We start from the raw sequence: 14,010 nt of genomic DNA on the forward strand, positions 1-14,010 counted from the left end.
CTTAACCCGCTGAGCCATGACAGGAATTCTTCAGTTTCTACATGTGAATAATGAAGATTAATTCACATTCATAGGCTGTTAAAAATATGAAAGGAGATAAAGAATGATAAAGCTTTCACTAAATCTCTTTAATATTTTGCTGTTTTTTCAGCATTGTATGATCGTGCATAAGCAAGGCTGCAGAAAAAAAATTTTCAGTGGATTATCAGAGAAAGATGAAGACAAATACAAAACACTGTCATAATATTACTTAACATAATGTTTTTCAAAGCAGTGATCTGACTTCTTTTAAGAAATCTAATTTTCCTTGTAAGAAAAAAGTAGATTACTTGAAATAATTTTAAAATACTCATATTTTATGCCAACACCTCCTCCCCACTGAGATAAAGTATCCAAGGAAGTTAAGTTTCCTCTATTTAGAATGATGCTAGAAGTCCTGACAAAGTCAGGAATAGTATGTCTGCATTCCATGTCACTTTCATGATATCCTCAGATCTAAAGTCTTGATTATACCCAATTCTGTTTTAATTTTTTAAAACTTTTACTGACGTTTAGTTGATTTACACCCAATTCTGTTTTTAGAAATCTCTAGAGTCCTTAACCTTGTCCTAAGGATCTCAGGATATGTCTGCTCCAATTTCCCAATTTTAAGCTGAATAGGCATTGGCTGTTCTAACTAGCATGAGGTCCAGTTATTATCATGCATGACTCAGCGTAAATGTAACCTCTTCCATAAAATGGGTGTTGAAAGCCATGTGAATGCAAAGGCTCTGGGGTGTTGACCTGGGTTCTAACTCAGGTGCTAAAAATCTTTTATTGGATTCCTTTGTAAAATAATGTATATGAAGTCACGCATGTAACAGTCTGGCCTCTTGTGGTGTTAGGTTTCACACCAAAGAAGACTGAAGGCTTAGAGTACCATTACAGGAAGAAACATGAGGGAGGCAGATGCTCAAAGAGTCTGGGTTCATGCCTCCCCTGGAGATGCAAAGACAAAATACAGGCTTGAGAGCCCCATGGAAGGTGAGATAAGAGAAATTATAGATGAGAGATTGCCTTGTCACATCATAGAAGGCAATCTGCCCATACTCATAGTCTAGGAAAACTCCAACTCTGTGCATCTGCTCTCTCAAGGAGACTCTTTTCAAAGGGGGAAAGGCCCAGAAAGTAAAATCGGTTCCCACCATGGATCCTGTGAGTAAGACTTTGTCTCCAGAAGCATGTCTGCTGGCAGAGCCTCTGCCTATGCCCAGCTGCCACTGGGTTGCCTTTTCCACATCCACCTCCCAGTAGTGCCTTCCTGAGGTGAAGCTCTCCACACCCAACACAGTAGCACTAAAGTCCAACCTCTCTGGGTGACCAGGGACCTCCTGCTGGATATTCCTGAGTCTTATACTTCTCAGATCCTCAGATACGATCAGACAGGGATGAGCTGTTTTAGGGTCCAAAGTTATAGGTCCTGCAGGAAGAAAGACATTTAGTTAACTTGGGGCTCTGTCAATGCCAGAGATGGATGATTTCTAACATCTAGGGGCTTCTGAATGAGTGTGCATGAGTTGCAGGCAGATATATAGGAGAGGCAACCTCAGAGAATCTAGATAAAAGAATCTCTAAGCTCTGTTTCAAGAAGTGGACATCAGGGAGTTCCCATTGTAGTGCAGCAGAAACGAATCTGACGAGTATATGCGAGGATGTAGTTTCGATCCCTGGCATCACTCAGTGGTTAAGGATCCAGTGTTGCCATAAGCTATAGTATAGGTCGCAGATGAAGATTGGATTTGGTGATGCTGTGGCTGTGGTGTAGGCCGGCAGCTGCCGCTCTGATTCAACCCCTAGACTGGGAACTTACATATGCTGCAAGTGCAGCCCTAAAAAAAAAAAAAGAATTGGACATCATAGGAGCACAATGGGAATGGGATCAGTGGTATCTCTGCAGTGCCAGGATGCAGATTTGATCCTTGGCCTAGGACAGTAGGTTAAAGGATCTGGCACTGATGCAGCTGTGATGTAGGTCGAAACTGAGGCTCAGATCTGATCCCTGGCCTGGGAACTCCATAAGCCTCAGAGTGACCAAAAAAGAAAAAAGGAAGAGAAAAATGCACACGCACGCACGCGCGCGCACACACACACACACACACACACACACAAAGACAATGAGATAATGGAAGCAGATGCAATCTATCTAAGGAAGAACAAAACAAAAATACTGGCCTATGGAGTTCCCTGGTGGTTCAGTAAGTTAATGATCTGGCTTTGTCACTGCTTCTGCATGTGGCATGCCGCCAAACAAACAAACAAACAAAAACAACACTACAGAGAGGTTTAGAAATACTTATCAAAACTAGGAAGGAATTTCGCCAGGCTGTAAAAATAGCCTGATATCCAGATTTAGCCCTCTGTCACCTGGGACCCAATTCCAGTCCCTAATGATCCTTTCCAAGCCTGGAATAGCCAGAAGCACAGAGTCTCCTAATAGATCAGTTGATTCATGGCTCTACCCTGTGACTGAATTGCCCTCTTCATCTTAAACATCACCAGAGTGTGACATAGATATCCAGAAACTGCTGCCAGCAGGCCCTTAATTCTGAGTAAATCAAAAGAGAACATATTAGATGCCAGAAAATCTGAGAATCCTCCAGAAAAAAATCAAGCTTAGGTCAAGAAAGTTTACGATGATTTTTTTTTTTTCTTCTTTTTAAGGGCTGTACTCAGGGCATATGGAAGTTCCCAGATTAGGGGTTGAATCAGAGCTGCAGCTGCTAGCTTACACCACAGCCACAGCAACTTGGGATCCTTAACCCACTGAACGAGGCCAGGGATCAAACCCGCATTCTCTTAACCCATTGAGCCATGACCGGAACTCCTCGTGATGATTTCTTATACATGAAAGAAAGTGGTAAGTGCTTTCATATCTCCAATTGGTTCTTCTCGTCTCTTTCTGTTCAACTTCTAAATACTGTGATTTTTTAGGGATTGGTACTGGGTCTTCCTTTACAACTTGTATTCTTTCCTCTAGGTGACTTCATCTAGCCTCAGTTTTAAATATCTGCTATATGACGGAGTTTCTGTTGTGGCTCAGTGGTAATGAACTTGATTAGCAATCATGAGGAGGCGGGTTTGATCCCTGGCCCCGCTCAGTGGGTTGGGAATCCAGCATTGCCATAAGCTGGGGTGTAGGCTGCAGATGCAGATCAGATCTGGTGTCACTATGGCTGTGGCATAGGCTGGCAGCTCCAATTTGACACCTAGCCTGGGATCTTCCATGTGCCACAAGTATGGCCCAAAAAAACAAACTAACAAAAAAATTCTGTATGTTCATGACTCACTCCATAACAAGCCCCAGTTTTACATATATATAGCCTCAGTTGTTTTTTTGTTTTTTGGGGTTTGTTTTGCCTTTTTGCCATTTCTTGGACTGTTCCCAAGGCATATGGAGGTTGCCAGGCTAGGGGTTGAATCGGAGCTGTTAGCCAGCGGCCTACGCCAGAGCCACAGCAACGTGGGATCCGAGCAGCGTCTGCAACCTATACCACAGCTCACGGCAACGCCGGATCCTTAACCCACTGAGCAAGGCCAGGGATGGAACCCGCAACCTCATGGTTCCCAGTCAGATTCGTTAACCACTGAGCCACGCCGGGAACTCCTAGCCTCAGTTTTAAATATCTCTTATAGGGAGTTTCCATTGTGGCTCAGCAGAAATGAATCTGACCAGCATCCATGAGGACTCAGGTCTGATCCCTGGTGTAGGCTGAAGACACAGCTTGGATCTGACATAGCTGTGGTTGTGGTGTAGGCCAGCAGCTACAGCTCCAATTCGAGTCCTAGTTTGGGAATCTCCATATGCTGTGGGTGCAGCCCTTAAAAAAGACTGAAAAAAAATTTTTTAAAATATCTTTTATGTGTTCATGACTTACTTGATAAACAAGCTGACAAACACCAGCTGGACCTGACATAGGCATTTCAAACATACTCCACCCAAAGTGGAACTCCAAACCTATCCCTTCCCAGTTTCTACTTTTCAGTTAATAGAACACTCATTGCTTTATAGTTGATCAAGCCATAAACCTGGAATAGTCCTTGATTTCTTTCTTGAACATCTAATCCAGCAGCAAGTTTTACAGGCAAATGAACTTAAATCTTTGGATTTAAAGCTTAATTCACATCATCATTCAAGTGGTCTTAAAAGCCACAAGCCTTGAATTTTAAACTTCAACTTGTTCCAGACTCCTAATATTTCCAGAAGATTGGCAGAAGCAAATGCAAATTCTCTCTGAAGGAATGTATACCTTCATTCTTGGCCTCAAAAAACTTCTAAAAATACTATCTAAGGAAAAATGGAAAGCTTACTATTAAAAAAATTCATTAACCATACACTCTATAAGTAAAAAAGCACTACTAAGTGAGACTAGCAGAAATAAATCTGAAGAACTTTAGATACTGGAACTGCCAGCACAGACTAAATGATATTTGCTTAATATGTTTAAAGGAAAAAGAAAAACTTAAAAAAAATATCTAAAGAATATAAGAAACTAAAAAAGCAAGACCAAGTAGATTTGACAAAATAGCTAGATTATCTAGAAATAAAAATCCAATGAATTAAATAAATGCCAATGAATCAGTGCCAATGAATGATTACAAGGAAAGAAAGCTACAGATCAATACGCCTCATTAACATAAATGTGAAAAGTCTTTAAAATATTAATACATTGGAGTCCCCATACAGTGTAGTGAGTTAAGGATCTGCTGTCATTTCAGTAGTTCCAGTCACTGCTGTGGCACAGGTTCAATCCCTGGCCTAGGAACTTCTACATGCCACACATGCAGCCAAACAAAACAAAACAAAACAAAACCCAAAAAACTAGTACACTCCATCAGGCAATATATAAAAGGGATAAAACACATCATTACCAAGATTTTATCCTGGTAATGCAAGGCTGGTTCAACATATAAAGTAAATGTAATTCATCATATCAATACCTGAAGGAAAATGATGAACATTTTGGTAGGTATAGAAAAAACATCTAATAAATCCAACATCTGTTTACGATACAAAGTTTTAGTGAACCAGGAATAGAGGGGGAACATCTTCAACGTGACAAAAGGCAATATGAAAAACTTGGGGCTAACATCAAATTTAACGATGAAAGACAAAGTTTTCTTTCTCCCTAAGTTCAAGAAGAAGGCAGATGATTTTCACCACTTCTATTCACCATCATACTGGAGGCCTTAGTCAGTGAAATAAGGTAAGAAAAATATAGAAAAGGCTTACAGATTGGAAAGAAGAAATAAAACTGTCTATAATAGATTACTTGACTATCTCTATAGAGAATCCCTCCAATATCTGTAAGAAAGTCACTAGATCTAATAAACCAATTCAGTTCTAAGATAGAATGCCAATGAATATATGCAAATGAATAATTCTACATACCAGCAATAAACTAGAAATGAATGAAATTTCAGCTATAAGTTTTTTTTTTTGCTTTTTATGGCCGCACCAGTCTAGGGGTCAAATCAGAGCTATAGCTGCTGGCCACATCACATCCACAGCACCGTGGGACCTAAGCCATGTCTGTGACCTACACCTCAGCTCACGGCAATGCCAGATCCTTAACCCATTGAGTGAGGCCAAGGATTGAACCCACATCCTCATGGATCCTAGTCCGGTTCGTTAATTGCTGAGCCACAAGGGAACTCCTAGAAAAAAAATTTTTTTACTGTATCTTGATACCTTTAATTTTTTAATTTTTTTTTTTTTTCTATTTCTTTGGGCTGCTCCTGCGGCACATGGAGGTTCCCAGGCTAGGGGTCGAATCGGAGCTGGAGCCACCAGCTTACACCAGAGCCACAGCAACGCCAGATCGTTAACCCACTGAGCAAGGCCAGGGATCGAACCGGCAACCTCATGGTTCCTAGTCGGATTCGTTAACCACTGCGCCACGATGGGAACTCCTAATATTTTTTTATTATAGTTGATTTACTTAGCTAGAAATTGACATTTAATTTCATTAATAGAATTAAAAATACTTAGGAATCTATCTACTTAAACATGTAAAATATTTGCTGAGAACTACAATACACTGTTGCAAGAAATCAAAGACCTAACTAGAGTCTATTACCTTAACCCAAAACTGTGCTACAGATGCAATGTAATACCAACCAAAACCCCAGCATTTTTTTTGTACAGGCCAACAAGCTCATTTTATAACTTATGTGGGGAAGGATCTAGAGTAGCCAAAAATTTTTTTTTCATTTTTTTTATTTTTTATTTGTCTTTTTTTTTGTCAAAACTATTTTTAAAAGAAAAAAAAAAATCTGGGAGTTCCCATTGTGGCTCAGCAGGTTAAGAACCTGAACTACTGTGTGAGGATCAATACCTGGCTTTGCTCGGTGGATTAAGGATCTGGCATTACTGCAAGCTGTGGCACAAGCCTGCAGCTATAGTTCTGACTTGACCCCTAGCCCAGGAAATGATTGTATGTCACAGGTGTGATTGTAATGGGGGGGGGGGGAACAAATCTGGAGAACTCACAGTGCCCAATTTTAAGACTTCCTATAGCGTAATCAATCAGACTAGTGCGGTATTAGCAAAAGGACAGATAAAATGATCAACAGACCTATCAGACTCAATGTAGATCTGCTCATATCTGCAGACTGATTTCAACAAATAATGCTGAACAATTTGATACATACATACAAATACAAAAAAAGAAGGGAGTTGTACTATATTTTGACTCATATCTAAATATTAACTCTAAATGGACAATACGCCCAAATGCCAAAACCAAAACTTTAAATCTTTTAAAAGGAAATCTTTGTTGGGGTGTAAAAAAAAAAAAAAATATATTTCTTAGGACACAAAAAGCACAAACCATAAAAGAAAAAAAAATGATAAACTGAACTTCAAAATCTAAAACTTTTGCTCTTCAAAAGACACTGTTACTGTTAGGTAAATGAAAATATAAACCACAGGAGAAATATCTACAAATACAGAGTCTTTTTAAATCCTTAGGCTATCTGGAATTTTCATTTATGGTACGATAGTCATTTTATCCTTAATACCTGTGATCAAGGATGTGTGACAACTTACTTTGCAGCACTTTTAGCATTTTGCTTATTCCCGTCTGGCATAAACTCAGGTCTGTGATTCGTGCTGGCTCCAGACACTGAAGCAGTAGTGACTCGCTCCTATTAAAGAAAGGACAACCTGGAGTTCCCATTGTGGCTCAGTTAACAAATCTAAGAACCATGAGGTTGCAGGTTTGATCCCTAGCCTCGCTCAGTGGGTTAAGGATTTGGCGTTGCCATGAGCTGTGGTGTAGGTTGCAGACACGGCTCTGATCTGGCGTTGCTATGGCTGTGGTGTAGGCCAGTGGCTACAGCTCCGATTAGACCCTAGCCTGGGAACCTCCATATGCCGCAGGTGGGGCCCTAGAAAAGACCAATAAATAAATACATAAATAAATGCTATCTGTCTAGATCCCAGACTCCTCCATCCAGAAAGTGGATCTTAGGACATGGGCTTCCTGCCCTCACCCCAACATCTCTACCTCTGTGTGCTCACCTAGCAGACTATGAATCTAACCCTAACATTTCCAAAAAGAGTAACTTACCTTTCCAAAGCATATCTTGCATTCTGTGGGGCGAAAAAAAGAGACACAATTACTCCTGGGTATTTGAGCCAAGTCCTGAAAACATCTTCTCCTATAATAATGAAACACGATTTCCAAATAATTTCTTCAGCATCATAGTGCTAATTCTCAGATTCAAATTTCAACACTGCATAGTAATATCAGAAAAATGCTTGAAATCACTGTTATATCCCCAAGGGAAATAATCCTCTAGCCCTCACATTCAGAATGCTCATCATTCAAATTCTGCCCATCTCTTTGCCTTCTACCCTGGGATGGCAAGAACTGAGCCTGCCAAGCTGGGAATGGCATCTGGAACTAGGTCGCTAGCAACTGAACATAACTGGGTCCTACCTACCTGCACTGTCTGGAACTAGGTTAGGCTCTAGGATGGAATGTAAGGGCTTATGTGCAGGGGCTTCTCTAAGAAGAGCACTCGCATTGCAAATATGGGCCCAGTAGAGGGATATGGATAGTCTTTGTCTTTTTTTTTTTTTTTCGCCTTTTCTAGGGCCGCTCCCGCGGCATATGGAGGTTCCCAGGCTAGGGGTCTAATCGGAGCTGTAGCCGCTGGCCTACACCACAGCCACAGCAACGCCGGATCCTTAACCCACTGAGCAAGGCCAGGGATCAAACCTGCAACCTCATGGTTCCTAGTCAGATTCGTTAACCACTGTAACAGAAACTCCCTGGATAGTCTTTATAAGACAAAAATTTACTTATTGAGATGGCAATGCATGTTGCTGCACAAAATTGAAAGCATACAATACTATACAATTAAGTCTCACCCTTGTTTCCCAAGGTTACTTCTGATTACAATGTGTTTATTTTGCCAGAGGCTGTTTGAATGTTAATGAGCATCTATGTATATACATATTCTCTAAATAGCAAAAAGTTTTTCTGCATGTTTTTTTCACTTAAGGAGATAACCTGAAGATAATCTTTCAGTGCACTTAGAGCTACTTCACTCTTTTTTTTTTTTTTTTGCTTTTGCTTTTTAGGGCTGTACCCATAGCACATGGAAGTTCCCAGGCTAGGGGTCAAATCTGAGCTATAGCTGCTGGCCTATCCCACAGGGATCCAGGCTACATCTGCGACCTATATCACAGCTCATGGAAATGCTGGATCTGCAACCCACTAAGCAAGGACAGGGATCAAATCTGCATCCTCATGTATTCTACTCAGATTCTTTACACTGAGCCACGATGGGAACACCTGCTTCATTCTTTTTTCACAGTTGAAGAACATTTTATTGTATGGATACATCTCAATGTGATTAACCAATTATTTTATATATATATACACACACACACATATTTGTTTTTTTAGGCCCACTCTTGGGGCACATGGAAGTTCCCAGGCTAGGGGTCGAATCGGAGCTGCAGTTGCAAGCCTATGGTACAGCCACAGCAACACAGGATCTGAGCTGCATCTGCAACCTACATCACAGCTCACTTGGCAATGCTGGATCCTGAACTCACCGAGCAATGCCAGGGATCGAACCTGTATCCTCACAGATACTAGTTGGGTTCATCTGAGCCACAACAAGAACCCCTATTTACCATCCTATAGGACATCTCAATTCCAGCTCACTGTTGATCAACAAAGCAGCTCCATAAACACAATGATTTTATGATGAGTCGTGATGCTTTTGGAAGCCTTCATGTATGATTGAAGATCACTGCATGCTGTGTTCTAGAACTTACCCATAATGAGTACTGTCTACTTCTCATTTCTCAAATCCTGTACTGAAGGTTATTTCCAGAAACTCACCTGGAGTAACACCGAGGCTGATTGCCCACACTTCTTCTCTAGCTCTGCGATCATCTTTTGGAGGCTGCAGATCTGCTCAGAGAGTCTAACTTCACTCTCTTTCAGTTTATTCATGTTCTCTCTCCCCAGACTGTCCAGCCTCTGCAGAAGCATTTTATTACTATTCAACGACTGGCAATTACTTTTATCTACAAGTTCACTCATCTTTTTAAAAACCTGCTTTACTGCCTGCTACCCCAGAAACAGACATAATTACCTAAGTCTAGGCTACCCCTCTGTCAAGCAAGTCACCTTAATAGAAACTTGATTCTCTGATATAGTATATCCGTATCAACATGAATAGTACCCACGTAGTCTACTTAATAAGTTCACAACCTGAACCTAAAACAGGTCACTTTTTTTTTTTTGCTGTGCAGTTTTGTCCAGGAAATTTTCTACCTCCTTCATTAAAATAAAACTAAGACATACTATAATTTAATTAAAATAATCCAATAAATAAGAATTATGAAGTTAATCAAACCATTGATACCAGATTCCTTCCTGTCCTTGCTAAGATGTTCCACCTAGGCACACAAGCAAATGTTGATGCTATTTTTTTCTTAGTGAACAGAAATGATGTCAATATGATACTCTACTGTTGATCTGAAAACTTGCTTTCTTCTTCTTTTGCTTTGTAGGACCACAACCGCGCAGCATACAGAGGTTCCCAGGCTACGGGTCCAATCAGAGCTGTAGCCACTGGCCCATGCCACAGCTACAGCAATGCCAGATCTGAGCCACACCTGAGACCTACACCACAGCTCATGGCAACGCCAGATCCTTAACCCACTTAGCAAGGCCAGGGATCCAACCTGTGTCCTCATGGATACTAGTCAGATTCGTTTCCTCTGAGCCACGATAGGAACTCCTCCTGATTTCTTCTTATGGAAAACAAATTATCAGAAATAGAACTGCTGGGTGACTACATACATTCTTTCAATACATCCATGGCTGTCAAAGGATGTCTTCTGGAATTGACCTAATGTTCTACTCTTCTTTTTCTCATTTACCCAATACTGTGAGAATGCCTTTTTCCAAATCTCACCTGTAATATTTCCTGGAACTTCTCCTTTAGTTTTGCAACAAACTCGATCAGTTGGTTCTGACTGGCTTCTCTCAAGTTCAGGTTGAATATGTACCCTTGCAGGCTCTGGAAGTTCACCTCGTTTTCTTCCATCATCAACCGGAACCTTAGCCTATATTCAGACTCAATCACCTCTTTCAAATTCTGTTCCTCTTCCTACATCATAGATATAGATATGACAGATTTCAGCTTAAACACAGGTAAATATTCTACAATTCTAATACAAAGATAAGGAAGCACAGAGGGGAAGAAATAATAGGCAGAAATACAAAACACAAAGGGAATTTCAGAGTCAACATCAGTCAAGACATCACTACAATCTTAGCAGATGAGAAGAAATGTTAACTGACTTAGAAAACTGAGGAATCTACACAACTTCAGTGACCAAAAAGGAGACCAGGAAAACTGAAAGGTAGCACCAATGGCTTTTGCTGATGCTCTGGATGGGGGTTGTGAGAAAATCAACAGGTGACTCCAAGGTTTTTAAACAAAGGACAGAGTTGTTGTCACAAAACAAAAACAAACAACAACAAACCACATAGAAAGGGAAGCTATGGAAGGGACAGATTCCAGAGGTGGGACGGCTCAGTTTGAGATATGTTGATTTTGATTAGCCAATCACTGAGCTACATCCCCTAACCAGCAGACATCCAAGGAGAGATGCTAGGCAGGAACTTGGACATGAAAGCCCATCACCTGGCAGTCTGAGCCAGAGACATTCATTGGGAGGAGCCGGCTTAATGACCATATTTAACCTTACGAAATCCTACCGTAGTCAAGATTTATCAAGAACATGACTAGTCTCACTATTTACCACTACCCCCCAGTTCACCTGTCGCTGATTACTGCCAACAGCCCCCCTTAGGTCCCCCACTGCGCTGTAATCCTCCTATAGTCTATTCTCACTTTAGCAGCTAGAGTGTTCCTATGAAAATGGAAGTTAGATCACATCACTCCTCTGTTCAAAGGTTCCACTGGCTTCTTTATATCATTTTCTTTAAAAAAAAAAGGAAAAGAAAAAAAAAAGAAAATTAACAGTCCTACATGATTTGCCTTTTTGATCTCATCATTAGCCTCTACTTCCTTCTCAACCCCAAGTCCACATGTCTTGAGATTTTTGTACTTGCCTTTCCCACTGCCTAAAATATTCTTCCCAAGACTACATAGTTCATTTTCTCACCTCCTCAGTCTTCTCAAATGCCAATTTCTGAATGACGAGGTCTTGATCACTTTATTTCAAATAAAGTACCTTCCACCACTCTTTCCTACTTTAAAAAAGAAAATGTAGGAGTTCCTGTCGTGGCGCAGTGGTTAATGAATCTGACTAAGGACCATGAGGTTGCGGGTTCAATCCCTGGCCTTGCTCAGTGGGTTAAGGATCCGGCGTTGCCGTAAGCTGTGGTGTAGGTCGCAGACACGGCTCAGATCCTGCGTTGCTGTGGCTGTGGTGTAGGTTGGTGGCTACAGCTCCGATTAGACCCCTGGCCTGGAAACCTCCATATGCCGCAGGAGCGGCCCTAAAAAAGACAAAAGACAAATAAATAAACAAATAATGTATAGGCGTTCCTGTCATGGCTCAATGGAAACAATCTGACTAGCATCCATGAGGTCGTGGGTTTGATCCCTGGCCTCACTCAGTGGGTTAAGGATCCAGCATTGCTGTGACCTGTGGTGTAGGTCGCAGACGCAGCTCAGATCTGGCACGGCTGTGGTTGTGGCTGTGGTGTAGGCTGACAGCTACAGCTCCCATTCGACCCCTAATCTGAGAACTTCTATATGTCGAGGGTGCAGCCCTAAAAAGACCAAAAAAAAAAAAAAATGTATAGCACTTACTATATAACATACTGTCCATTTTACTTGTTTTGTTTACCTCCGCTAGACTGTTAAACACACAAGGGCAGATTGTTTTTGTTCCTTTGTTTTTTTCACTGCACCTAACATACCTCCTGACAGTGAGACCCCAATATTTGTGGAAGTTCCAGGGCCAGGGATCCAACCGCAGCCACAAGCAACTCGAGCTGCTGCAGTGACAACACTCGATCCTGAAGCCACTATGCCCCAACAGAACTCCTGTATCACCAATCTTTTCGATCTCTGCCAATAAGGAATGTAAATGCCATCTCACAGATTTAATACAGTTAATCTGAATTTCTCTTATCATGAGCAAAGTTCAGGATCTTCCTGTGTGTTCAAAAGTTATCTGCATTTTTCTTTTCTACGAACTCCCACATCTTTGATCATTTTTCTATTGAGTTAACAGTCTTTTGCTTATTGACTTTTAAGAGCTCCTTATATGTGAAGAGATTTTTACCCACCTATGGATTTCAAGTAGTTTTCCCTGCTTTGTCATTTGTCTTTTGATAGTGTTTATGTTATTTGTGATCCAACATTATAGGAAATTTCCCCCTAAGAATAAAGATAAGCACTGACCTGCATCAACACCATTCTTTCTTGCTCATCAGCCAATATGCTTTTAGCTACTTCAAGTTTCTCCTTCAATGAGTTCAATATCTCCTGAAATAACTTCTGCAGAGAAATATATATGACAGAATACCAGGTAAGGTAATTGCTTTAAAACAGTCAGATTCCTAATCTTAGACAACTGAAAGGCCAATAGCTGAGTATATGTTTTCTTAGCCTTGAAGCTGAAGGTCTAAAGATGGTACTTATCTAGAATTCTTTGCTAAACATCAACTAAGGGAATAGTCTTAGAGGATCCGAAAATCTGTTCCCCAAATAAATAAGGCAATAAATAAGAGGAGGCAGCCAGTGTGACACAGTGCTCTTCGACTTGCATGAAGCTTACCCTGTAATTCTCAGCGGCCTCCTGTACTCTGTATACCACGTGATTCCTATGCTCTTGGTACTGGAGGTACTTGTCACAACGCGTGATTTGGTTTTCATCGCAGAACAGCTGTGGTGGCTCCAGGTGTATCTCAGAGCAGGCATCTTCTGTGCTTGCTTGCTCTAACTGAGAGCGGAGCCTTTTGGACATTCCGGCAGGTGGCCGCAGTTGAAGACTGGGCTGCTTCGGATAAGGAATACTTTCCCGCACTCTGGACAGGAAAAGCACGGCAGTGTTCTGAGGCAGATACACTTGTCACCCTTGGTCGCAGTCAAGTGTCGGAGCAGGTCCACGCACCCTGGACTCCTCAAATCCAGCAAATCTTCGGCAGCTACGTGCTGGGGCAAGGAGACCTAGGGAATTACACCAGCATTCAAGTTTTCTGAGAAGTTGAAGCAATGCGTTGAAAATTATTTAAAAGTGACAACGTAGCACACCACTTCCCAAAGAAAAATGGAGTTTAAAGGAAGGCGCAATGCGGAAAAGAGCATGCGAAGAACCTCCGGGAGGAAAGAGAGACAGAACCTACCTAGCCTTAGGCACTCGGGTCGCGAATTAAAGAACCACTCACTCAATGCAGTGCTTGGAAGAGCCAGATGGAAATCAAAGGCCTCCAGATTAAACCGGAGAGAGGCGAAGCA

At 41.3% G+C, this 14,010-nt stretch overlaps 1 protein-coding gene across 1 annotated transcript; it reads right to left on the reverse strand.

Moving 5' to 3' along the window:
- Positions 1-887: 887 nt before the first annotated feature.
- Positions 888-13,575, reverse strand: TRIML2 (tripartite motif family like 2). The gene is made up of 7 exons (XM_047770210.1): positions 13,331-13,575; positions 12,955-13,050; positions 10,486-10,680; positions 9,402-9,542; positions 7,611-7,633; positions 7,088-7,185; positions 888-1,459 (listed from the first exon to the last, which is right to left on the reverse strand). Exons 1-7 carry the CDS (start codon positions 13,517-13,519, stop codon positions 888-890), a joined length of 1,314 nt encoding a protein of 437 aa, XP_047626166.1. The 5' UTR covers positions 13,520-13,575.
- Between the last annotated feature and the right edge of the window lie 435 nt (positions 13,576-14,010).

This window comes from Phacochoerus africanus, chromosome 3 (assembly GCF_016906955.1).
Source record: "Phacochoerus africanus isolate WHEZ1 chromosome 3, ROS_Pafr_v1, whole genome shotgun sequence".
NCBI lineage: Eukaryota > Metazoa > Chordata > Mammalia > Artiodactyla > Suidae > Phacochoerus > Phacochoerus africanus.

Excerpts from the sequence above, each read along its gene's own strand:
- TRIML2 (XM_047770210.1), bottom strand. The coding sequence starts at position 13,519 with ATGTCCAAAAGGCTCCGCTCTCAGTTAGAGCAAGCAAGCACAGAAGAT. Across the intron at positions 13,051-13,330 it reads AGGCCGCTGAGAATTACAGG|AAGTTATTTCAGGAGATATT; the intron begins GTAAGCTTCATG and ends ATTTCTCTGCAG. Across the intron at positions 7,186-7,610 it reads GCAAGATATGCTTTGGAAAG|GAGCGAGTCACTACTGCTTC; the intron begins GTAAGTTACTCT and ends TTTCTTTAATAG.